At 43.0% G+C, this 27184-nt stretch overlaps 1 protein-coding gene across 4 annotated transcripts in view; it reads right to left on the bottom strand.

Annotated features, from left to right (window-relative positions):
• Positions 1-27184, bottom strand: part of LOC122939270 (ATP-dependent translocase ABCB1-like) — a 403390-nt gene that overhangs the window by 337876 nt on the left and 38330 nt on the right. For all 4 annotated transcript variants that reach the window (XM_044295338.1, XM_044295337.1, XM_044295339.1 and 1 more), the window contains 4 exons: positions 19793-19874; positions 19612-19699; positions 16135-16198; positions 13756-13900 (listed from right to left, as the gene is read on the bottom strand). In XM_044295338.1, coding sequence (XP_044151273.1) covers positions 13756-13900; positions 16135-16198; positions 19612-19699; positions 19793-19826 — 331 coding nt within the window. In that variant the 5' untranslated portion in view covers positions 19827-19874. The remainder of the gene's footprint in view (positions 1-13755; positions 13901-16134; positions 16199-19611; positions 19700-19792; positions 19875-27184) is intronic.

Here is a 27184-nt window from a genome sequence, read left to right as displayed (position 1 = left end):
GAAACTTGTGTGGGACCTTATGTACCCACTGCTGGATAAGGGTTACCACCTGTACGTGGATAACTTTTATACCAGTATCCCCTTGTTCCAGTCCCTTGCCGCCAGATCCACGTTCGCTTGTGGGACCGTGCGGAAAAATCAACGCGGCCTCCCTGCCCTCCCCCTCCAGGTACCTATCCCCAGGGGTGAGACCCGTGCCCTTACCACTGAAAACCTGTTGCTGGTCAGGTATAAGGACAAGAGGGATGTCCTTATGCTGTCCACAATTCATGGTAACGGCATCACCCCTGTCCCTGTGCGAGGTACCGTGGCAACGGTCCTCAAGCCCGATTGTATCGTCGCCTACAATCGGTATATGGGAGGAGTTGATCTCTCTGATCAAGTCCTCAAGCCATATAACGCCATGCGCAAAACCCGGGCATGGTACAAAAAAGTTGCGGTCTACTTGGTGCAGGTTGCCATGTAAAACTCTTTTGTACTATCCCGAAGCGCTGGCAGCACAGGGACATTCCTCCAGTTCGATGAGGCAGTCCTCAAGGCCCTGATCTTTTCGGACCGGGAAAGAGCAGGCCGGAGTACCTCGGGAACTGTAGGCGCCCGGATCGTCCCTGGCCAACACTTTCCAGGTGTGGTCCCCCATACTGGAAAGAAGGGACGAACCCAAAAAAGGTGCAGAGTGTGTCACAGGAGGAGGATATGGAAGGACACCACAACTCAATGTGACACGTGCCCCGATCATCCGGGCCTCTGCATTATTGGTTGCTTCAGGGAGTATCACACTTCCATGGAGTACTAAATTTATATCCCAATTTAGGACTGACATCGGATAAAAAAAAAACTGGTTCTCAGACTTGAGACACCCAAAAAAACTAAAATAATTTATTAAAAGTAGACATATTAGGTATTGCCGCGTCAGTAATAATCTCCTCTATAAAAATACCCCATGACCTAACCCCCTATATTAACACGGTCAAGGAAAAAAAATAAAAAGGTGCAAAAAATGATTTTTTTGTCACCTTACATAACAAAAAGTTTAATAGCAAGCGATCAAAAAGTCATATAGCCCCCAAAATAGTGCCAATAAAACCGTCCGCTCGTCCCGCAAAAAATGAACCCCCACATAAGATAATCGGATAAGAAAAAAAAAAAAATGACACAGACTTTAGAGATACAAAATTATTTTTTTGTATCAAAAAGGATAATACAGTCTAAAACCTAAATAAATGTAAAAAAATTAGACTTATTAGGTATCGTCGCGTCCGTAAGAATCTCCTCTATAAAAATACCCCATGATCCAACCCCCCAGATTAACACGGTCCAAAAAAAAAAAAATGTGCAAAAAAACCATTTTTTTGTCACCAAACATAACAAAAAATTTAATAGCAAGTGATAAAAAAAACATCCGCTCGTCCCGCAAAAAATGAGCTCCCACATAAGATAATCGGACAAAAAATAAAAATTAAAAAAATGACACCTAGACTTTAGAGATACAAAAAATTTATTTTTGTATGAAAAAGGATAATATAGTCAAAAACATAATTGTAAAAAAAAAAGTTGACTTATTAGGTATTGCCGCGTCCGTAAGAATCTCCTCTATAAAAATATCCCATGACCTAACCCCCCAGATTTACACGGTTAAAAAAAAATAAATAAAAAAAAAATAAAACGGTGCCAAAAACGCAATTTTTGGCACTTTTTCATTTCAATCCGTTTTTTCCGGTAACAAAACAAGGGTTAACAACCAAACAAAAGTTAATATTTATTACCCTGATACTGCAGTTTACAGAAATGCCATATTTGTGGCCGTAAACTGCTGTATCAGTAAAAGGGAGGCCGCAAAAGGAAAGGACCGACATGGTTTCTGGAAGGCCGATTTTGATGGCCTTTTTTATTGACACTATGTCCCTTTTGAAGCCCCCCTGATGCCCCCCTAGAGTAAACACTCCCTAAAAGTGACCCCATCTAAGAAACTACACCCCTCAAGGTATTCAAAACTGATTATACAAACTTTATTAACCCTTTAGGTGTTCCTCAACAGTTAATGGCAAATGGAGATGAAATTTCAGAAATTCAATTTTTGGTAACCTTGCCTCACAAAAATGTAATATAGAGCAGCCAAAAATCATATGTACCCTAAAAATAGTCCCCCAAAAAATGCCACCTTATCCCGTAGTTTCCAAAATGGGGTCACTTTTAGGGAGTTTCTACTCCAGGGTTGCATCAGGGGGGTTGAAACAGGACACGGTGTAAATAAACCGGTCCATAAAAATCAGCCCTCTAAAAACCAAACGGCGCATCTTTCACTCTACGCCCCGCTGTGTGGCCGTACAGTAGTTTACGGCCACATATTGGGTGTTTCTGTAAACGGCAGAATCAGGGAAATAAAGATACAGTCTTGTTTGGCTGTTAACCCTTGCTTTATTAGTGGAAAAAATGGGTTAAAATGGAAAATTAGACAAAAAAATGAAATTCTCAAATTTCATCCCCATTTGCCAATAACTCTTGTGCAACACCTAAAGGGTTAACAACGTATGTAAAATCAGTTTTGAATACCTTGAGGGGTGTAGTTTCTTAGATGGGGTCATTTTTGGGAGGTTTCTATTATCTAAGCCTCACAATATGACTTCAAACCTGAACTGGTCCATAAAAAGTGGGATTTTGAAGATTTCTGAAAATTTTCAAAATTTGCTTCTAAACTTCTAAGCCTTGTAACATCCCCAAAAAATAAAATATCATTCCCAAAATGCTACAAACATGAAGTCGACATATGGGTAATGTAAAGTCATCCCAATTTTTGGGGGTATTACTATGTATTACAGAAGTAGAGAAACTAAAACTTTGAAATTTGCAAATTTTTTAAATTTTTGGGTAAATTAGGTATTATTTTGTGCAAAAAAAATTATTTTTTTGAGTTCATTTTACCAGTGTCATGGAGTACAATATGTGACGAAAAAAACAATCTCAGAACGGCCTGGATAAGTCAAAGCGTTTTAAAGTTATCAGCACTTAAAGTGACAGTGGTCAGATTTGCAAAAAATGGCCTGGTCCTTAAGGTGAAATAAGGCCGTGTCCCTATGGGGTTAATGACAGCAATGAAATGCAGTGGAAAGGTTTTTTTGGGATTAAGTTAATTTTCATGGCAAAGAAGGACTATGCAATTCATCTGATCACTCTTCATAACATTCTGGAGTATATGCAAATTGCTATTATAAAAACAAAAGAGTTTTTCTCCGGTAACGCAAGTGTGAAAGTAGCCTAACATAGGAAAATCAAACTTGCCAGCAGTGTGAGCAAAACTGTTCTTTTCCTCCTCGTTGTCATTCTAGAAGCCAGGTCAAACGGTCATCTCAATCATCATCAATATCATCACTACAACTTCTCCTGCACCTCTTCTGCTTCATCATCAGTAAACCATAACAGAATGTGTGGGCAGGAAACAACAATACCTGCCTAGCAATCCGTTTGTGTACATACTGACTTCCTGATGGCATATGCTCAACCTCAATGAAGATACCTAGCTTCCATTATTCCTAAAAAAGGCCATCCCTGCCATGTACTCTCACATGGCCAAGAACGTGGGTCACTCTTCGGAAGTGTCAATGTGTGGCAAGTAGGGTTGAGCAAACCCAAACTGTAAAGTTCGGATTCATACCGAACTTTAGGATTTTTGAACTCCGGACCCGAACATTTCAGTAAAAGTTTAGGTTCGGTGTTCAGCGCTTTCTTGGCACTTTTTGAAAGGCTGCACAACAGCCAATCAACAGGCATTAACTGTCTGACCTTACAAGCCATCACAGCTATGCCTACTAATGGCATGGCTGTGATTGGCCAGTGTAGCATGTGACCCAGCCTCTATATAAGCTGGAGTCACATAGTGCTGCACGTCACTCTGCTGTGCTTAGTGAAGGGAGAGGATGCAGCTGGTGATTTCAGGGAGAGAATAGGAGAGAGTCTTTGCTCAAAATCTGAATCTAAGTCAGCAATCTACATACATTGTGTTTTGTGGGTGCAGGGCACATTTTTTTTATCCTGCTCTGAGCCCAGTGACTGAAAAAATAATTACTTTAATAAGGCAGTAAGGTGGACGGCGGCGGCCATTTTATGCAAGCTTAGTGCACTAGAACTGCATCTGAGCTTTTTGGACATTGAAAATCCCAATTTTTGGGGCAATTTACAACATCTGGTGCATTTGCAGGCTTAGTCAGTGTGCACTTTAAGCTAGAAATACAACCATCATTTTCTGGGGTTTTAAAAACACACTTTTGCCAAAAAACACTATTTTCCTGATCTGCAAGTGTTAAATTCAAGTTTAATATATACAGCTTTCATATTCTGTTACAAAAAAAAAAACACTTTTTTGGCAATATACATCTGGATTAGTCAGTGTGCAATTTAAGCTAGAAATACAGCCATAATTTTCTGGGGTTTTAAAAAAATACTTTTTTGCCCCAAAACACTATTTTCAGGCCTTGCAGCATCAGCACTTGTGGAATTATAGGGTTATATACTGCTGTCAAATTCAGTTATTAAACAAACACCCGTTTGGGCAAAACATTTTTAGTTGGCAGCCTTTTATCACGACTGGCGTGTCGATCACATACGTAACTCAAAGGGAGGGAAAAGGAAGGCCCTGTCCAAGGGAGAGGGAAAGATGGTGACCCCTAACTCACCTTGAGGCTGGCACCTGACTGCCCTGACGTCCCTAGATGGGTTTCTCACCCGTACGCTGATCACGTGCCTAAACCCAGGCTTTCCCCAAGATGAGCCCTAAGTAGTGAATAGGGTGGCGGGAACACTAGTCCGCACCACTAACACTAAAGGGAAACACTAGGGAGAGGACAGACAATACTGACAAAATACTGGACATATAGTCCCAGGTGATCGACAACAACCAACCAACAGGGATCTGGAGGGTAATGCTCTAGTATGACAACCATGGATAACAGCAACTCAGCTCCAGTGGGTCAGTATAGAAGTCCAGGCAGAAGCTCTATATCTGGCAACCAGAGAAGTGGGAGAGGGGAATTTAAGGAGGTTGGGAGTGCCGGACAAGAAACAGCTGAGGAGAAGAAGCTACAGATCCCTGAGTGAGACAAAAAGGATTGCAAGGCAAACACAGAAAGCTACCATTAAGTAACAGCGCTATCTTTAGACAAAGCGTGCAGCCACCCGCTGCGACCTCCTGACCCAGGGTATAACGGAGTCAGACGTGGCTCTTGACACCTTTGCTGCAGATGTCATTGTGAGATAAACTCTTTATACATTTGGGTTATATTCAGATATTTTAAATACCATTTGGTGCACAAATCTTTAATTCAGGCCTACTGTGAATCAGGCCCTGTGAGTAACACCCTGTATATACAGGGCTTATATTCTTTCATTAATAAAACACCCTTTTTGGTGATTGGATTAGGGAACCACCATATAAATCCTGGCTATCATTGGAGACTGCTCTCCTCCCCTCCTCCCCTAGGGCCCTCTTGCTTGCCGACAGGCCACCCCAGACCCTAAGCTCCATACCTAACCCTCTTATACGCAATACCCTGAGGGCCTGGGGGGGTTTCTCGCCAGCTTTGGGGCTCCGACGCCCTTTGCCTCACTTCTGCTTGTAAAAGACATAGTTGATTTGGCCCCTAAAGAGCTGAAAGAAAGCTGCCCGCAATGTATCAGGACATTAGAGATCCCCATCACCCAATTTCTAGACTCCGACGGCTGTCTACTCCCCGATTCTGAGATATGCACAATTCTGGGGACACAGATCCATAACCCCACCCTGCTACACTTTATTAAAACGGAGTTACTTAGCAAAACGAAGAATCCCCCCCCCCCCCCCCCCCCACCAGAGAATTCAAACTGGTTTGTGGAAATGCTGAATAATAAGAGATACCCGCCTAAAGCTATCTCCAAGGTATATAAACACTTGAAGTCCCCTGCCACTTTTATTAAACCAGCAATAGTGGGCAAGTGGGAAAAAGATCTCCAGAGGTCCCTAACACCTCAAGAATCCTCTAAAATGCTGATTCTCCCGCACAAGTTATCTAGATGCATACGCATCCAAGAAAATAGCTATAAGATTCTTATGCAATGGTACAGGACCCCAGACAAAACCTACAGATACAATAAAACAGCCAGTGATCTATGTTGGAGATGTCTCGGAGTTAAAGGAACCTTTATACATGTATGGTGGGCATGCGCCCTGATTAACCCATGGTGGCACAACATAACCCAACTATGTAACCAGATTTGTCAGTCATCTCTCACCTGCTCTCCTGAGTTGGTCTTACTGTCACTCGGACTAGAAGGCCTGGGCCCATATAAGAGGACTCTTTTTACCCTTCTGTTAGCAGCGGCCACATTGCTGTTACCAACCCTCTGGTTATCCTCAGATATCCCCAGTATTGAACAGTGGTCCAATAAAGTGGATCAGATATACAGGCTAGAGGAGATTTCACACTGGAAGTCGCATTCTAGACCCTCTTTCATTAACACATGGTTGCCTTGGAAGCAATACAGAAACTTCCCTTAGACTCTGAGCTTAACAGCACTCTTCTATTGACACGTCTCTCCCGTCCCACTTCGGAGTGAGGCCTATTTATCCATTTTAACTTACCCCTTCCCCTCCCCCCCCCCTCCTCCCAAATACTAGCTCTCACTATAGACAACCTTCGTTTCAACTCATGAGACTGGATTTCTCTTGACATCTTAGTAAGGTTTATATGACTCATTATTCTCTTGCCAATGCCTGTCTTGTTGGGCTTCACCGCCCTTGTGTTATTGTAATTGTGACATTTCGGAATGTGTGATTTTCGCCTATGTTTATGTCACATGGATTGTTGTATACTTTACTCATTGGAAATGTCTATGCAATGGAAAATTGAAAACAATAAAAAAAAAAAATCAATTAAAAAAAAAAAAAAAAAAAAAAAAAACACCCTTTTTGGGGCAAAATACACAATATTTCAGGCCTTGCAGCATAACTATGTTTGAAATTCCTGGGTTATATACTGCAGCCATATTGAGTTATTAAACAAACACTCGTTTAGGCAAAAAAAGTTTATTTGGCAGCCTTTGCTGCATAGGTCATTGTGAGATACACCCTTTATACATTTGGGTTATATTCAGATATTTAAAATACCGCCATTTTGTGCACAAATCTTTAATTGAGGTCTACTGTGGGTCAGGCCGTTTGAGATACACCCTTTACATAAAGGGGTTTGATTCAGGTATTTGAAATACAGCCATTTTGGGCAAAGAAATCTTTAATTAAGGCCTACTGTGGGTCAGGCCATGTGAGATACACCCTTTAAATACAGGAGTTTGATTCCGATATTTGAAATACAGCCATTTTGGGCAAATAAATCTTTGAGGCCTACTGTGGGTCAGGCCGTGTGAGATACACGCTTTACATACAGGGGTTTGATTCAGGTATTTGAAATACAGCCATTTTGGGCAAACTAATCTTTAATTGAGGCCTACTGTGGGTCAGGCCATGTGAGATACACCCTTTTACATATAAGGGTTTGATTCAGGTATTTGAAATACAGCCATTTTGGGCAAAGAAATCTTTAATTGAGGCCTACTGTGGGTCAGGCCATGTGAGATACACCCTTTAAATACAGGAGTTTGATTCCGATATTTGAAATACAGCCATTTTGGGCAAATAAATCTTTGAGGCCTACTGTGGGTCAGGCCGTGTGAGATACACGCTTTACATACAGGGGTTTGATTCAGGTATTTGAAATACAGCCATTTTGGGCAAACTAATCTTTAATTGAGGCCTACTGTGAGTCAGGCCATGTGAGATACACCCTTTTACATATAAGGGTTTGATTCAGGTATTTGAAATACAGCCATTTTGGGCAAAGAAATCTTTAATTAAGGCCTACTGTGGGTCAGGTAGTGTGAGATACACCCTTTACATACTGTCGTTATATTCTACTATTAATTAAACACCCATTTAAGGCAAGATCCTAAATTCGAGAAATATGAGGAGAGCGTCAAATAAGGGACGTGGCCCAGGTTGTGGTGCTGCTGGTGAAGTTCCTGTTGCAGGGAGAGGACGTGGTCGATCTGTGAAGCTACACGCACAAGTGAAAAACCCTTCCTCAGGTGCGAGTAGGTGACAGAGCCCGCAGCGGAATATGGTCAGGCCTAATGCGGCTCTACGAATGGTGAGGCCTGAACAAGTAAAGGCGATAGTAGATTGGGTGGCTGACAGTGGATCCAGTTCCTTAACATTGTCTCCCACCCAGTCTCCTGCTGAAAGACCACAGTTGGCACCTGCAGCCGATATCCATCAGTCTTTCACCTCACGCCCTTGCAAATCAGCCAAGCAGTCTGAGCCCCAAGTCATGCAGCAGTCTCTTCTGCTCTTTGATGACTCTGTTAGCAGGGTTTCCCAGGGCCATCCACTTAGCCCTGCCCCAGAAGTGGAAGAGATTGAGTGCACCGATGCCAGACCACTTTTCTTTCAAGATGAGTACATGGGAGGACCATCGTAGCACATCTCTGATAATGACGCAGGTGCCAACTGCTGGGGCTTTTGAAAGTGTGCAGACTGACAAGGAAGTCAGGTGCGAAGACTGGGTGAAAGATGATGTGGAGGACGATGAGGTCCTCGACCCCACATGGAATCAAGGTCATGCGAGTGACCTATGTAGTTCGGAGGAAGAGGCAGTGGTTGCACAGAGCCACCAGCACAGCAGAAGAGGGAGCAGGGTGCAAAAGCGGAGCGGCCATCCTCTAGACAGTACGCCTGCTACTGCTCACCGCAGCAAGGGACCGAGCATACCAAAGCCAGCTCCAAGTAGTTCCCTGGCGTTGCAGTTCTTCAGACAATGTGCTGACGACAAGACACGAGTGGTTTGCACGCTGTGCAATCAGAGCCTGAAGCGAGGCATAAACGTTCTCAACCTGAGCACAACCTGCCTGACCAGGCATCTAAGTGCAAAGCACGAGCTGCAGTGGAGTAGACACCTCAAAAACTAAGAAAGGTCTCTGGGACCTACTGCTTCTTCTTGTGCTGCAGTCTCTGTGTCATCATCCACCTCTGGAGTGACAGTGCTACCTGCCACCCAGCAAACAGGATCTGCCAGCAACACCAACATCTGGGTCACCAAGCATCTCCACAATGTCCCACGGAAGCGTTCAGCTCTCCATCTCCAAAACTCTGGAGAGGAAGATGAAGTACCCCCAACCCACCCGTGATCCCTAGCCCTAAATGCCAGCATTTCTAAATTACTGGCCTTTGAAATGCAGCCGCCACTACTTTCCAGGAGAGCCATCCCTTCCCTGCACAACTAAGTAGGGGACAAAATCAGGTGTGCACTGCTCAACTTCATCTGTGGCAAGGTGCACCTCACTACGGATACGTGGACCAGTAAGCACGGTCAGGGACGTTATAGCTCCATAACAGCACACTGGGTAAATTCAGTGGCAGCTGGGCCTAAGGCAGATAGCAGTTTGGCGCATGTCCTTCCACCACCGAGGATTGCAGGGCGCTTCAGTTTGCCTCCTGTTGCTTCCTCCTGCTACTCTGCGTTCTCATCCTCTACCAGCTCCTCATCCGGTCAGCGTAACACCTACACCACCAACTTCAGCACAGCCAGGGGTAAACGACAGCAGGCAGTTTAAAAACGGGCCTTGAACAACGACTGATGAGTGGTTGGTGCCAGTGAGCCTCAAGCCCGGCCTGGTGGTGTGCAATAATGGGCGAAATCTCGTAGCAGTTCTGGGACTAGCCTGTTTGACGCACATCCCTTACCTGGCGCATGTGCTGAATTTGGTGGTGCATAGATGCCTTAAAAATTACTACGATATGTCAGAGCTGCTGCATATAGTGCAGGCCTTCTGTGCGTGTTTTTGGCGTTCTCACCCTGCTGCTGCTCGCCTGTCAGCGCTGCAGTGTAACTTCCTGCTCACCACCTCATATGCAACGTGCCCACAAGGTAGAACTCCACCTTGCACATGCTGGCCAGACTGTGCGAGCAGCAGCAGGCGATAGTGGAGTTTCAGCTGCAGCACGCACGGGTGAGTCACTCGGCGGAACAGCACCACTTCACCACCAATGACTGGTCCTCCATGCGAGACCTGTGTTCCTTGTTGCGCTGTTTCGAGTAGTCCACCAACATGGCCAGTGCCACTAACGCCGTTCTCAGCGTTACTATCCCACTTCTATGCCTTCTTGAAAAAACGCTCCTGGCAATGATGGAAGAGGATGTGGCACAGGAGGAGGAGGAGAAGGAAGAGGGATCATTTTGTAGGGTTTCGGCCAGTCATTCCCAAATGGCTCCGAGGGTGGGTTCCTGCACCCACAAATCCAAGGTCACAATTGTCCAGCCAGGGCACAGTTCTGGAGGATGATGAGGTGGAGGATAAGGAGGAGGATATGGAGGAGGAGGAGGAACCATGTTCACAGCAGGGTGGCACCCAAACTAGCTCATGGCCATCACTGGTGCGTGGCTGGGGGGGATACAGAGGACACAGATGATACACCTCCCACAGAGGACAGCTTTTCGTTGCCTCTGGGCAGCCAGGCACACATGAGCGAGTGTCTCCGCAACAACTGCCGAGTTGCCCACATTCTAGCTTGTGCTGATTACTGGGTGGCCACGCTGCTGGATCCCCGTTACAAGGATAACGTACCGTCCTTAATTCCCTCACTGCAGCGTGATCGTAAGATGCGCAAGTACAAGTGCACGCTGGTAGACGCGCTGCTGGTGTCATTCCCACCTGACAGCAGGAGCACAGTGGAAGCACAAGGCGATGGCAGAGGAGGAAGAAGAGGTCGCCAACGCAGCTGGGGCACCACCAGCACCTCAGAAGGCAGGGTTAGCATGGCCAAAATGTGGAAAGCTTTGTCAGCACGCCACAACAACCAGCACCACCAGCTGATATGGAACATCTTAGCAGGAGGCAGCATTTCACCAACATGGTGGAGCAATATGTGTGCACACGCCTACACGTACTGAATGACGGGTCTGCCCCCTTCAACTTCTGGGTCTCTTTGGGCACATGGCCTGAGCTTGCCCTTTACGTCTTGGAGGTGCTGGCCTGCCCTGCAGCCAGTGTATTATCTGAACGTGTGTTTAGCACGGCAGGGGGCGTCATCACAGACAAGCGCAGCCGCCTGTCTACAGCCAATGTGGATAAGCACACGATCATTAAAATGAACCAGGCATGGATCCCACAGGACTTGTCCGTACGTTGTGCAGAATAGACATGTATACCGGCACTAACCATCCATTGTTATACTGCAGCTCAATTTCTCATTCTTGTATTTTGGATATTTCACACTCTTTTATAGTGTACCCTAATTTTAAAAAATACAATTAAAACCAAAAACCTGTGTTGGCTACCTTGTCCTCCTCCACCGCCGCTTCCACCTACACTGCTAAGTCCACCGCCTATTCAAACTCCTACTCCATATGGAACTCCACCTCATAAATCAATTTTTTTTCTTTTTTATTTGTACGTATTTTATTTTATATCATTTCACTACTTTGTCAGTTACATTTTCGGGTGAAATTCACCAATTTTTGGTTGTATAGTACCACTGCTATACCTAGTAGACAGGTTAAAAAAAAATAAAAAAAATTGTCATTTACCTTTTCAGGTGAAATTCACCAATTTTTGTGTGTATAGTACCACTGCTATACCTAGTAGACCGTCCGTTAAAAAATTAAAATTTATTGTCAGTTACATTTCAGTTGAAATTCACCAATTTTTAGGTGTGAAGTACCACTGCTATACCTAGTAGACAGGTTAAACAATAAAAAAGCATCTGTTACATTTTCTGTTGAAATTCACCAATTTTTGGGTGTGATGTAATACTGCTATACCTAGTAGGCCGGTTAAAAAAAATATTAAATTGTCAGTTACATTTTCTGGTGAAATTCAGCAATTTTTTGGTGCAATCTACCACTGCTATAACTAAAAAAAAAAAACATTTGTCTGTTACATTTTAGGGTCAAATTCACCAATTCGTGGGTGTAATATACCCCTCCTCTACCTAGTTGACAGCTTAATAAATTTCTATAATTTTTATTTTACATTTTCATCTGACAATAAACAATTGTTTTCTGTCATAGACCCCTGCTCTACCAAGTAGACAGGTTAATACATTTATGTAATTTTTCAGTTAAATTCTTGGGTTGACATTATACAATTTTAGACGTGAATAAACCCCTGCTCTGCATAGGTGACAGGGAATAACATTTCTGAAATGCTTCTTTAATTGATGCGCGCCACCTCCTTTGATTCAATGCTTAATCTTAAACAAGTTGTACCACATTTGCACTTCAATAATTTGTCCCAAATTTCCGCTATACTCTTTTGGACAACATTTGCGCCTCAATAGCTTTTCCCACATTTCCGCTTGACTCTTTTGGCCCACATTTGGGCTTCTGCAATTTGTCCCACATTTGCGCCTCAATAGCTTTTCCCACATTTCTGCTTCATCCCCCAATTTTTTTTATACATTTATCTCCCCTAAATTTGGTCTCTTTTTCTCATGCTCCCTCTCCGGCCTGGAACCCTGATTCCCCGCCACCCGTGATCACCATGGTAGGCGCATAAAAGAACATCGAAAGTTGATAGAGCAGATATCAAATTGGATCGTGAACATCACGGGGGCGTGCGACATGGTGGGGTAGTAAGTATGCACACGCCTACACAAACTAACTGACAGGGGTCAGCCCCTGCAACTTCTGGGTCTCCAAATTGGGCACAGGGCCTGAGCTTGCCCTTTACGCCTTGGAGGTGCTGGCCTGCCCTGCAGCCAGTGTATTGTCTGAACGTGTATTTAGCATGACTGGAGAGTTATATTTCCCAATGTTTTGAGGTGTACCCTAATTTAAAAAAATAAAAATACATTTTAAACCAAAAAGCAGTTTAGGCTACCTCCTCCACCGCCACTTCCACTTCCACCGTCACATCCACCGCCGCCTCAACCTCCTACTCCATATGAACCTGGTCCTCCTAGATCAAGATTTTCTTTTTTTTAAACATATTTTATGTTATTTAAAATCATATCCACATTTGTTTGCAGAGCACTTGCCATGCTCTTAACCACATTTTGATGACATTTGCAGCCCTGTAGCCCTTTACCATTAAATTTTTACAGCCATTTTAGTGCTCAAAAGTTCGGGTCCCCATTGACTTCGGCAGTACTATAGAGATGAATGAAGGCGGCCGCGTATGCATGGAGTGCTTTCATTCACTTTGCAAGCTCTGTTCTAGAGATAGGTGCAAGATAGGGTGGCCACTGGCTTCACCCTAGAAAGCCGGACCGCCCCAAACCACACCCACAACACCCCAAACCACTACCACAATGACCAAAACCACGTGGGGGAGGAGAGGGAAGAACTTTGTGAATGGAAGGTGAGCTGGGGGCAGCTGGGGTGCTTCTCTGACCCTCAGTCAGCCACAGGGAGCCATATCTGTGTCTCTAGTAACTGACTAGGGGTGAGAGAAGCCTCGGTCAGTTGCTGCAGCTCACACTCAGACAGCGCAATGCTGCTGTCTGAGTGTGAGCTACTGAAATGGAGAACATCCCTGCGTCCGTCCAGGCCCTGCGCCGGAAACTTAGCCAGTTCTACTTTACACCAGTTTGATAAAGGACCCGCCCCATTATCTGCCGGTTCACACCTGGTTTTGGCTTACAAATACTAATGAAAAATACTAGCCAAATACTGACCAGGTGAAGTGGTTTTAATGATATATTTTAATGCTATAGTTTTAAAGAAGTGAATTTACCATTTACGTTATTTCCGCTGACGACCAAACCTTCTGCCGCTTGTCCAAATACAACAGTGTTGAGGGGAATTGTTGCTCCATTTCCAACAGCACACACAATTCCAATTACCATGAGGATAATATCCCATTTATCTGCATACTGCAACTAGAAATGAGCACAGAAAGAAAATAATCACAGGGTTATATTTTTCCCTTTTATAGATATATGAGGTCATTTGTCAAACTGGTGTAAAGTAGAACTGGCTTAGTTGTCCATAGCAACCAATCAGATTCCACCTTTCATTTTTGACAGCTCCTTTGAAAAATGAAAGGTGGAATCTGATTGGTTGCTATGGAGAACTAAGTCAGTTCTACTTTACACCAGTTTGATAAATGACCCCCATATTCCTTATGTACAGTTGCAAGAAAAAGTATGTGAACCCTTTGGAATGATATGGATTTCTGCACAAATTGGTCATAAAATGTGATCTGATCTTCATCTAAATCACAACAATAGACAATCACAGTCTGCTTAAACTAATAACACACAAAGAATTAAATGTTACCATGTTTTTATTGAACACACCATGTTAACATTCCCAGTGCAGGTGGAAAATGTATGTTAACCCTTGGATTTAATAACTGGTTGAACCTCTTTTGGCAGCAATAATTTCAACCAAACATTTCCTGTAGTTGCAGATCAGACGTGCACAACGGTCAGGAGTAATTCTTGACCATTCCTCATTACAGAACAGTTTTTTTTATGAAATTTGTAAACTGATCATTCGTCGATTCGTGATTGCTATCCCAAGAGGAACAACTCTGAATATATGTGATTTTAAATTTGTTTCAATGTTGTACCTAATGTACGTATACATTCACCTGTCATGCTGATTTGCTTCCCCCTACTGTAAAATATATCGTAACTACAAAATTACATAAAAGGGTTATGTTATAAGCTGTTTCTGTAACTTCCATGCACAGTAATGAGAGCCACTGAAATAATGAGCTCCAGCGCGCTCCGCTCTTTTCCGGCCGGCTAGACATTTTTTGCTGATCACACGCAGGACCAGTTATTTCTATGGGGCTGCTAGAAATGCAGACAGCACACAAATGTCATCCATGTGCTGTCCATATCCATCCTGCTCACCGGCACCAGCACCTGATGCTACATGTTTTCATCCGGGAGACGGGTAGATGCAGCGGTGGTCGTGCCGACATCAGAAGCAACAAGGTTGTCAGGGAGTGAGGTAAGTGCATTCTGTGTGAGGGGCCCAGGCATTTGGGGGGGCATTATAGGTCTTGGATAACCCTTTTAAGGGGCGGCTGATTCCCATTCAAGTGAATGGGCCTGAGCTGCAACACCAATGTATGACACTATGGTTGGAGTTCTGGTGCAGAGGTCGCTTCAAAAAGCTGGCTTGATTCATTTATCTATCACATTATACTTTGCTCATATCCAGGGGTTATGACCACCCTGCAATCCAGCTGCAGTGGCTGTGTTTGCATACAATAAGAAAAGGCGTCGGCCACATTTATAGCTACCTGTATGGGCTCATGCACACGACCGTATGTATTTTGCTGTCCGCAAAAAACATGCATGACATCCGTGTGCATTCTGTATTTTGCGAAACGGAACAGCTGGCCCCTAATAGAACAGTACTATCCTTGTCCATAATGCGCACAACAATAGGACATGTTACTTTTTTTGCGGAACGGAAATTCGGACATATGGAAACAGAATGCACATGGAGTAACTTATGTATTTTGCAGACCCATTGAAATGAATAGTACTGTATACGGTCCACAAAAAAAAACTGGAATGGACACGGAAAGAAAATACGTTTGTGTGCATGAGCCCTATCAGAGAGTCAACGTTTGCACGGGTTTGCACGCTTTCAGATGCCATGGTCAGGATTGACCATGGCATCTGAAGTGTTAAATATCCACAAACGGTATTCTCAGCAGTATGAAACATCAGGCACCACGCGGCTATGGAACGTACTCCGCTCAGGAGCAAGCTCCATCTCTAAAGACCCAGCCAGCGTCGTACTAGTACGGTGCTGGTCGGGAAGGGGTTAAATGGATCTTCCTTATCCAGGAATTCTGTCCTATGATACATGGCATTCAAAACATCTCTAGAATAACCCCGGGCTAATAACCTGTTATATAGAAAAGATCTCTTCAGAGGAGCAATTCCTTCCTAGATGAACCCATTCACCCTAAGGAATCGTGGAAGACAATGGATCCATACCGTGATATGGCTGGTATCTGTGTCTTGTGGATCTGTGGAATGCCCCCTAAATTAGATAAACCCTTTCATTTTCTGAATCCAGAATACCCATTTTACTGTATTAAAAAATAATTTTTCATCAATACATAAAGATAAGAAAAACTGACCAGTTCGAGAACTCCCACCATCTCCTTAGTGAATACCTTGACATGGGAATTCTTTCTTTCTTTACTAAAATAAATAAAAATAAGAATAGTTATAAGATAGTGATACATTTATACAAATCTAGATCATAGATCAGCAACCTTCGGCACTCCAGCTGCTGTGAAACTACAGCTCCCAGCATGCAAACAAACTTTGGCTGCTCTTTTAAGGCCACTTTCACATCTGTGCTTTCCTTTCCAATATTGAGATCCGTCATAAGATCTAAGATTCTACGTGTTCCCATCAGGGCCAGAGTCAGCACCTGGCAAAGCATGGCACGTGCTGGGGCCCACTGAGCTCACTCAACAGTGGGGAATCCTGAGGAGTCAGGACTCTCCCTGGCTTAGGAGTCCCTGCTCTGACTCCATATATGGAATTGTTGCTATGACCATGAAGGGGGTATCCCTGTGTATTTAAGTCTAATTACCCTCTTTCTAAAATGTTCCTGCTGGAATTTGAACTCACAATCTTCTACATTAAAGGCAGGAACCTTAACCACTGATGTATCAGGTATTAGGTATTTCTTTACAACAGTATCATTTAATTTTTTTAGTAATTGTTAAAAAATGTATGGCACAAAATAAATATGTAATTACTAAAAAAAAGTATATAAAATCATACCTCTGATATATATATATCCAGAAAATCACAGGGCAGCACTCCTAGCTTCAAGCAGTTGAGGTGCCAGCGTTATCCTCTTGGTCCTGGGGTCCAAACACACTCCAAATAAATATAACGCAGCACTCCTTGGATAAAAAAGTGAAAAAATTTGATAATTATTCAACACATGTTGATACGGGCAATGTTTCAGCTCTCTCACATTGGCTTGATAATGGCTCTGTGCGAGAGCTGAAACATTGCCTGTATCAACATGTGTTGAATAAATATCAAATTTTTTCACTTTTTTATCCAAGGAGTGCTGCGTCATATTTATTTGGTATATATATATATATATATATATATATATATAAAGTGAAGGAAAATCACTGCAGCTCTCATCTGCAACCTCCCAATGGAGCATGGAAAATCAGACCTGGACTCGGTCAGGTACGAACTGCGAAAAACAAATGGAATCCAGCTTCACATAAAATTTGCTTTTAATCATCTTTCATAAAATCCAGACATCAAACAGGACAAATTGATGTGATGCGTTTGGGGCTACTACATCGTTATCCCTTCATCGAGACCACCCTTCATGGTCTTGATGAAGGGCTAAAGATGTAATAGCCCCAAACGCGTCACATCAATTTGTCCTGTTTGATGTCTGGATTTTATGTGGCGCTGGATTCCATTCGTTTTTCACAATATATATATATATATATATATATATATATATATATATATATTGTAAGGGATCGTCTTTTTATTCAGGGGTCATTCTCACAGACTTCTTCCAGAAAAAGGGTTTAGTGTCCAAACAGTGCATTTATTTGGCAGTCTTCATGCACAAACAGCAACCAAAACATAAATGAAAACAAATCCTCAGCCGTCGGGCCACTGACTAAACAGTATAGTCCCTCTCTAGCAGGATCCGGTAAGTCCAGCAACAGGATTAAATAGTATCCCTGGACATGGGCATATTCTTAAATCCCGGAGTGGAGCATGGGGAACAGGCACCCACCCAACACATTGCCTGTTCCCAGTAAAAGCCCGCCCTGGACTAGCTGGAGCCAGCTAAGCTAAGTAGCTTGGCGTCCACCAACTAGCTTAGTGGCCACCTATATCTAGGGCCTTTACTCCACCAAGGCCGGGCCCCTTGGTGACACACTCCTGGTGCAAACAACACCCCCTTTCCATGCTTTGCTGGGACTTTTCTGTTCTCACCTAGGCTCCTCTGGGTGAGATACACCCTTTCAATGGCCATCATGTGCCCCTCTGGCAGCTCCACTGCCACAATATATATATATATATATATATATATATACACGGAATACAAAAAACGGACTGCACTCCAAAGAAACTTCAGTGAAAAAGGATTTATTCACCCAAAAGGTGGCACAAGCGACGTTTCGGCTCTCACATGAGCCTTTCGCACTGGGCAGAAAAAGCAAGCGGGTGCTAGGTCCAAGGGTATAGCTGCTTACCCCATAACAATAGATAGGAAAACTGGACAGCACTCCAGGTAAAAGACAAATGATATTTATTCACCCATGTGGTAAGGCAACGTTTCAGCTCATACAAAGAGGCTTTTTCAAGCAATGAACACAAGTGCATCATGGGGTATATATAGTCCAACCCCTGCCATACAATAATCAATAAAGAAATAAACATCAATTAACATATTGAGCAAAAATAGAATATTACAAATGCATTAAAAAACTTCTTAATTCATTCAAAGTGCATATGGTCCATGTGAGGACATATCCATATGAAAGTGCAGTGCATACCTATTAGCAATCATACATAATACATAATAAAGTGTCAAGTGCCAACAATTGGATACATATGTGATGATGACCCATAACAGTTTTTTTATAGTTATGTCTACGGAGATGTGTGGGGGCTCATTTGAGGGAAATCTGTCTTTTTTGACAATACCATTTTTGGGTGTGTATGACTTGATCACTTTTTATTCAATTTTCTTGGGAGATAAAGTGATGAAAAAAAGGCAAATCAGCCTTTTAAATTTTTTTACTGTTACGTCCTTCACCAAATGGGCTAACTTTTTTTTTATTATATTTTAATAGTATGGGTGTTTTTGCATCCAACGATGCCCATAATGTTATTCTTTTTTTGTTTATTTTTATTTTAGGTAAAGTGTGGTGATTTTACTTTTTAATTTTTTTTTCATATTTTTAAAACTTTTTTCTTTTTTAATTACTTTTCATCAGATTGCAACAGATTGCATACAGAATAATGGAAATTGCTCCATTTTTCTGTATAGAAATCATTATACAACAGTTTAGTGCTGCCGCCTAGTGGCCTGAACTGGGATACACTAATAATGAGCCTGGAAGCCTAGTACAGGCTGCGGCTCATTTTTAGAACAGGGTGCTTTCCCCCATCTCTGCTGGGGGAAGGCACGACTGAGCAGGAAGCCTGCACTTCAGTTTTGTAACACTCCCAGATGCCGTGGTGACATTTGAAAAATGTCACAAGGGGGCCCACTGAGATTTATCGCCCAAGGGCCCACATGAACCTGGAGCCGGCCCTGGTTCCCATGACGCACACAAAAGCGCTGCAAGCAGTGTTTTTTTAATACGTTATGGGATATGGAGCAAGATGGATCCGGCATGAACACAATGTAAGTCAATGGTGCCAGATATGTTTTCTTGGACACAAAAGAAAACAGATCCAGTGGCCATTGACTTACAATGGTTTTAGTAGTAGTGCCGGAGGGTGCTGATCCCTGATCTATATAGATAGACAGAGAGATAGACACACAGACAGATAGATACATGACAGATATTATATATATATATATATGATATGCGTTTTACCTTTCAGAAGCATCACTATTTTTGATCTTCCCATTTATCTTCCCATTACACTGATGATCAGAGATGTTAATATAATCAGTAGCTTTTCCTGTGGGGTATAAATGCATGAGAGGAGATACCAATTAGATACAAAAATCCCAGAAAGTAAATATGACCAGGAAAGAAAAGTCAGAGCACGTACCAGTTTTAGATGCAGCTGTTTGCGTTTGGCCCATTCTAACGAAATGATTCAATCAGGTTTAAACGTGGAAAAATTGAGATGACTGCAAGACATAGGAAAACCAATTCATATCAGTACAGTAACTAAGGCACTGACATTAAGAATGCTTTCTACTAGAGATGAACAAATTGATACTAAACTAATCGGATTTGTCACTAATTTCACCAAAATTCTATTTCCATACCAATTCAAAGTTTTGCAGATTCTCTGTGGATGAAAATACTCCTTTATCAAGTCTAAAAGAAACAGTAGTGTGTGAAGTGATGGTATCAGGGGATAATACATAAGGATAAAACCACCTGCACTAACTGGTACCAAAAACTAAGAAGAAAAGAAATGTTTTGGATATTCAAATTACAGACAATAGAGCCATATGGTCTCAACGAATCCCTTGAAAGCAACTGCTTCTAAAATCCAACCCCCCCCCTCTGTCCAAACACACATTCCTTAACCATCACCAACCATACCCACAATGACATTCATGTGCAGACGCTTGTGTATATGTGTGTGTATATATGCGGGTGTATAAGTGTATATGTGTATGTATAGGCACCAAACCAATTCACATGGTGTCCGCTTGCACGTGTGTGTGTGTGCACACACATACACATGTGCAGGTGTATATGTGTGTGTATATATATATGTATTTACAGACACCCCCTCTCATCATCATCACCTTATAATATTGTCCACTCCCATCATCTAATTCGGTCCATCATCATCTTTTTTGTCACCATCATCATCAATATCACCATTCACTATCACTAACACCATCACACAATAATTAGCCACTATGTAGTTGCATCAACTGATCCCCTCTATCACCATTAATATAATCATCATCAGTGTGGCCATTATTATCACTATCGTTATTTAATATCACCTACAATCACCACTACACTTCTTTACCCTCAGTTTGCCCCCTCAATCTACCTAATCCCATCCCAAATTTGTCCACCCATGTATCACCAACCACCCACACTACTGATTATACCCATTCATCCTACACCCACACACCCGTTCCCCGACATCAGTGCATAACCGCCAACATGGCCCACTACAATTAGCGCAACAACATCAGGTCACTGAGCGCACTGACATCCACAGAGTTCACCGCAGCAGCCCGCGAGTAGCCCCGCCCCCCGCCTTCCCACATCCCTCAATGAACTGCCAGCAAGCTGCCACACCTTCCCCAGAGCGCACTGACACTAAGAACCTCCACCGCAGCAGTCCGTGATTAGCCCCGCCCCCGCCTTCTCACATCCTCCAATTGAATGCCGGCAAACTGCCACACCTCCTCCCTCTGTTCGGCTCTTAAAGCGCGCGCTTGCACACACATGGCAAGCCGCGCTACACAAGGACAGGACCCGGCACCAGGTAACACTTTGACCAATAAACCTACGCCATGTATCCCAGTGAATCAGATTGGTTAAACAAACCACCCATACCAATTTGAACTTCAATCTAACATGGATATTATTGTCTTTCCCCTTATTCTAGCTCTAGTAATTGGACCAGCCCTGCCAATCGTGTATACCCGGCCCCTAAGGTAACTGCCTCCACCTTCTCTCCCCCCATGTGCCTCCCCCCACCACCAACATATACCATCACATCTTTTTGACTACTGTACATGTGTATTTATGTATTTGTGTATCTACATGTATAAATTTGCTTCCTATTCCGCATGCCTATTCCGCATGCCTATTCCTATTCCGCAACTGGAGCAGTGATACAACCTATCAATTATGAACCCCCTGACAGTTGCACCCTTATTCATATTTATATCTTGATTTTTATTTTTTAAAGCCACCGCTTCAACCACGGCTTCCTCTTGCATTTTTAATTTTTTACCGTATATTTTATACCGCAAATTTTAATCTCACATCTATCTGATCTATTATCATTGTTTTTTACATACCTATGTGTGTATATATATATATATATATATATATATATTGTTTTTCGTTATGTTTTATCCTTCTGTATTATCCCCTGATACCATCACTTCACACACTACTGTTTCTTTTAGACTTGATAAAGGAGTATTTTTACTCCGAAACGCGTTGTCACCTGAACAAATAAATATATCTAAAAAGACGACATTCGCTATTGTGGTTTTGCGCCAAAAGGTATCACAGTGTGTACAAGCTAGTACACAGCCCTTTTACAGCATTCTATATCACTCCTCTGGAGTACTGGCGACTCCAAGGATTGAGAAAGATACCGGCAGCATACCTCATCTGGATCAAATTTTTACTCCCCCCCCCCCCCGCCTTTGCAAGTGTTGTGCTGACACAAGCACAAACACCAGAAGGTGAGTGCAATTACTGATACAGTACTCTATCTAACACTATCTACCAAAAATTACTACCCTATGAGCGCCTTGTTTCCCGTTTATCTCGCCAAATTTGCTCTCTGTGGATGAACACCATTTTACATTTCAAATTCAGTACACTACTGAGGGAAACAGGGTAGATGAAGGAAGAAGATGGAGGGTCACATGACGTTGGTCAGGACCCTGGCCAGCAGGATAGCCCACAATGCTTTGCAGTCAGCCAATCAGGAGGGAGGATGCTGGCTGGTCTGTCAGGCTCTATGCTAGATCTGAAGCACACACCCCATTGTGCCATTAGCCACAGATGGGGCAAGACATGTCTGTCCTATCTGCAACAGACATACCAGAAGCCAGCCATATGAGCGGCTTTCAGGGACAGGTTAGGGATTATGAAGAAGATATGATTAGTTAGGTAGATTGAATTACTAGGTAAAGAATAACATTTTAACATTAGGGATAGTAGAGCAGCAGTCAGTGTACTGTGTGCCTCAGGCCCCTTGCAGACGAGCGTTTGTCACGCTGCGAGTCTGCAGCTCAGCTCCTGGCCTGATCTCCCAGTGCTGCCGGGGTCACATAGCATTATATTGATTTATGATGCTATGCAACCCTTACAGTTCTGGAACGTATTGGATAACACTGACATAATGCTGCAAGAGGCCTTACAGTCAGGGCTGCTGGAGCTGTACATTATTTCATGTGCTGCACTGCACAATACGAGACACCCGAGCTTTTAAAGACGCAGAACTCTCTTTTTGTAATAGAGCAGAAGAATGGAAATGTGAGGTGAACCCGGCCTAACATATTAATATACACACACAGACCATACAAACAAAATGCTGATGAATCCCACCAGTAACACGTGAATTGTATAGACATGGGACATAGGAGCCAGTCACATTCTTAGTATATATACACTATGCTCAAAGTAATATGCTGGCAAATCTCCACATTAAATGTACAGTATGCAGCATACACACAAAAAAGGTTGAGATAATACGCCAGTGAATCACGCCGGAGTCATTTTATGGTATATGTACACAAAATGTGGGCACCATCAGGAGTGCACTGCAAGCTCAAAGAGAACCTGGAAAAAAACTAAAAGTAGCCTTATGTTGTAGGCAAATCCAAACTGAAAGAAGCCAGGGCAAGGCAAGTCGGCAGGGACAACAGAATTAGACAGGGGCTAGAAATGCCTTAGTGCAACACAAAATACCACCCCAGCAGAACTAAATACCACAGTGCAGCACAAAATACTTCTGCCCCTACTGTAGTATTCAACTGTGTCCCTGTCCTGAGGACGACTATAACATTGAACTCAGGAGGGCAACTGTGACCAACAGTGTGGCCTTCAGCGGATTCAGGAAGCTCCTTGGGCATCATCCCATTGGGAAATTTCCCTGTAGTGTCTAAGGCTAGTCCATCCCTGGGAGCTATACAGTGGAGAATAACCCCAGCGACAAGTGGGGTGGACAGTTAGTTAGGACACTTCCACATGGTCAGGTTTCCTGATGCAGCTTTGGAAGCCAGAGTCAGGAGTGGATTAAAAAAGGAGAGAAAATATAAAGGATAGATACTACTTCTCCCCATTTTTCAATTCCGGGTTTTGGCTTCCAAACCTGCATCATGTTCCATGCTGTAATGGATACAAGGTTATTACAGTTTTTTTTTCTCACTTAGAGGAAATTAGGTGTTGTTTTGTCACCCTCCTGTTTTACCGGGATCAAAAGATAAATTCAATGGTGACAGAGGCACTTGGGACATGATGCTGCTTACACCATTAGTGTAGATTTTAAATTTGCCATACCTATGTCAAGCTTGGCTACTGTTAGCTCTGTGTGTTTATCTCCTGTATGGCAATTTTTCTCCACATAGGTACCACGGCTATATTACAGCACATGAAATTGCATCACCAAATCCAGTGGGAAAATAAAACTGGTAAGTAGGGTTAAGCGAACCCGAACTGTAAAGTTCGGGTTCGTACCGAACTTTAGGATTTTGGGACCCCGGACACAAACATTTCTGTAAAAGTTCGGGTTCGGTGTTCGCCACCTTCTTGGCGCTTTTTGAAAGGCTGCACAGCAGCCAATCAACAAGCGTCATACTACTTGCCCCAAGAGGCCATCACTGCCATGCCTACTGATGGCATGGCTGTGATTGGCCAGAGCAGCATGTGACCCAGCCTCTATATAAGCTTGAGTCACGTAGTGCTGCACGTCACTCTGCTGTTACAAGTGTAGGGAGAGGATGCTGCTGGACTTGTGATTTCAGGGAGAGCATAGGAGAGAATCTAAAGCGATCTACAGACAAATAGTTGTGTGGGTGCAGGGCACTATCATTTTACCCTGCCCTGAGCTCACTGACCCAAAAATACTAACTTTTAGAATTCTGTTAGTTAGGTGGGTGGTGGCAGCGGCGGCCATTTTATGCATGCTCCGTGCACCAGCACTGCATCTGAGCTTTTGGGACATTGCAAATCACCATTTTTGGGGGGCAAACTACAACATCTGTATTAGTCAGTGTGCAATTTAAGGTAGAAATACACCTTTTTCCAAAAAACTTGTAGAAATACACCTTTTTCCAAAAAACGGTATTTTCCAGATCTGCAAGTGTTAGGCCTCTTTCACACGGGCGTTGCGGGAAAATGTGCGGGTGCGTTACGTGAACACCCGCAATTTTTCTGCGCGAGTGCAAAACATTGTAATGCGTTTTGCACTCGCTTGAAAAAAATCGTGCATGTTTGGTACCCAAACCTGAACTTCTTCACAGAAGTTCGGGGCTTGGGATTGGTGTTCTGTAGATTGTAATATTTTCCCTTATAACATGGTTATAAGGGAAAATAATAGCATTCTGAATACAGAATGCATAGTAAAATAGCACTGGAGGGGTTAAAAAAAATAAGCAAATTATTTAAGTCACCTTAGTCCGCTTGTTTGCGTAGCCCGGCATCTCTTCTGTCTCCTTTGCTGAACAGGACCTGGGGTGAGCATTCATTACATGAACAGGACCTGTGATGACGTCACTCCGGTCATCACATGGTCCGTCACATGATCTTTTACCATGGTGATGGATCATGTGATGGAACATGTGATGACCGGAGTGACGTCATCACAGGTCCTGTTCATGTAATTAATGCTCATCCCAGGTCCTGTTCAGCAAAGGAGAAAGAAGGAGATGCCGGGCTACAGGAACAAGTGGACTAAGGTGAGTGAACTAATTTTTTATTTTTTTTAACCCCTCCAGCGCTATTTGACTATGCATTCTGTATTCAGAATGCTATTATTTTCCCTTATAACCATGTTATAAGGGAAAATAATAATGATTGGGTCTCCATCCCGATCGTCTCCTAGCAACCGTGCGTGAAAATCGCAACGCATCTGCACTTGCTTGCGGATGCTTGCGATTTTCACGCAACCCCATTCACTTCTATGGGGCCTGCGTTGCGTGGATTATCACACCGCAACGCACAAAGAGGAGCATGCTGCGATTTTCATGCAACGCATAAGTGATGCGTGAAAATCACCGCTCATGTGAACAGCCCCATAGAAATGAATAGGTCGGTATTCAGTGAGGGTGCAATGTGTTCAACTCACGCATAGCATCCGCGCGGAATACTCGCCCGTGTGACGGATTAGGTCTGGATGCATTCAGGGTGCGTTCAGTGAAACTCGCACTATTTTGCAAGCAAGTTCAGTCAGTTTTATCTGCGATTGCGTTCAATTGCGTTTTGATGCATTTTTCACGCGCGTGATAAAAAACTGAAGGTTTACAAACAACATCTCTTAGCAACCATCAGTAAAAAACGCATCACACTCGCACTTATTTGCGGATGCAATACGTTTTTCACGCAGCCTCATTCACTTCTATGGGGCCAGGGCTTCGTGAAAAACGCTGAATATAGAACATGCTGTGATTTTCACGCAACGCAGAACTGATACTTGAAAAACAAAGCTCATGTACACAGACCCATTGAAAAGAATGGGTCAGGATTCAGTGCGGGTGCAATGTGTTTACGTCATGAGGGGCCTTAAATTGTGAAAGGGGCCTTAAATTTAAGTTTAATATATACAGCTTTCATATTCTGTTAGCAAAAAAAGACTTTTTGTCAAAAAACTGTATTTTCCACATCTGCAACTGTTAAATTCAAGTTTAATATATACAGCTTTCATATTTTTTAACAAAAAAAAGACTTTTTTAGGAATCTACAACATCTGTATTAGTCAGTGTGCAATTTAAGGTAGAAATGCACCCATCATTTTCTGGAGTTTGAACAACACACTCTTGACAAAAAAAACACTATTTTCAGACCTTGCAGCATCAGCACGTGTAAAATTACAGGCTTATATACTGCTGTCAAATTCAGTTTTTAAACAAATACTCATTTGGGCACAACATTTTTTGTTGGCAGCCTTTGGTGCACCAAAGAATCTCTTTAGAGATTTTAAATACCGCTATTTGGTGCACCAATATTGAATTCAGGCATACACTGGTTCAGGTCCTGTGAGATACCCCCTCTACATACAGGGGTTTGAATTAGGCATTTGAAATACAGCCATTTTGTGCAAAAATATATTTATTTCGGGCCTACAGAGGTTCAGAGCATGTGTGTGATCCCCCCTATACATACATGGGTTTGAATTAGGCATTTGAAATAAAGCCATTTGAAATACAGCCATTTTGTGCAAAGATATATTTACTGCAGGCCTACACTGATTCAGGGTGTGTGTGATCTCCCCTATACATACAGGGGGTGGAATTAGGCATTTGAAATACAGCCATTTAAAATACAGCCATTTTGTGCTAAGAAATCTTTAATTGAGGCCTAGTCTGGTTCAGGCCGTGTGAGATACACCCTTTACAAACTGTCATTCTTTTCTACTATTAATTAAACACCCATTAAGGGCAAGATCCTAAATTCAAAAAATATGAGGAGAGCATCAAATAATGGATGTGGCCCAGGTCGTGGTGCTGCTGGTGGAGCTCCTTTTGCAGGGAGAGGACATGGTCAATCTGTGCTAGCT

Source organism: Bufo gargarizans, chromosome 5 (genome assembly GCF_014858855.1).
Source record: "Bufo gargarizans isolate SCDJY-AF-19 chromosome 5, ASM1485885v1, whole genome shotgun sequence".
Lineage (NCBI taxonomy): Eukaryota > Metazoa > Chordata > Amphibia > Anura > Bufonidae > Bufo > Bufo gargarizans.
Note: the sequence above shows the minus strand (reverse complement) of the source record. Positions and strands in the feature narration are given on the sequence as shown.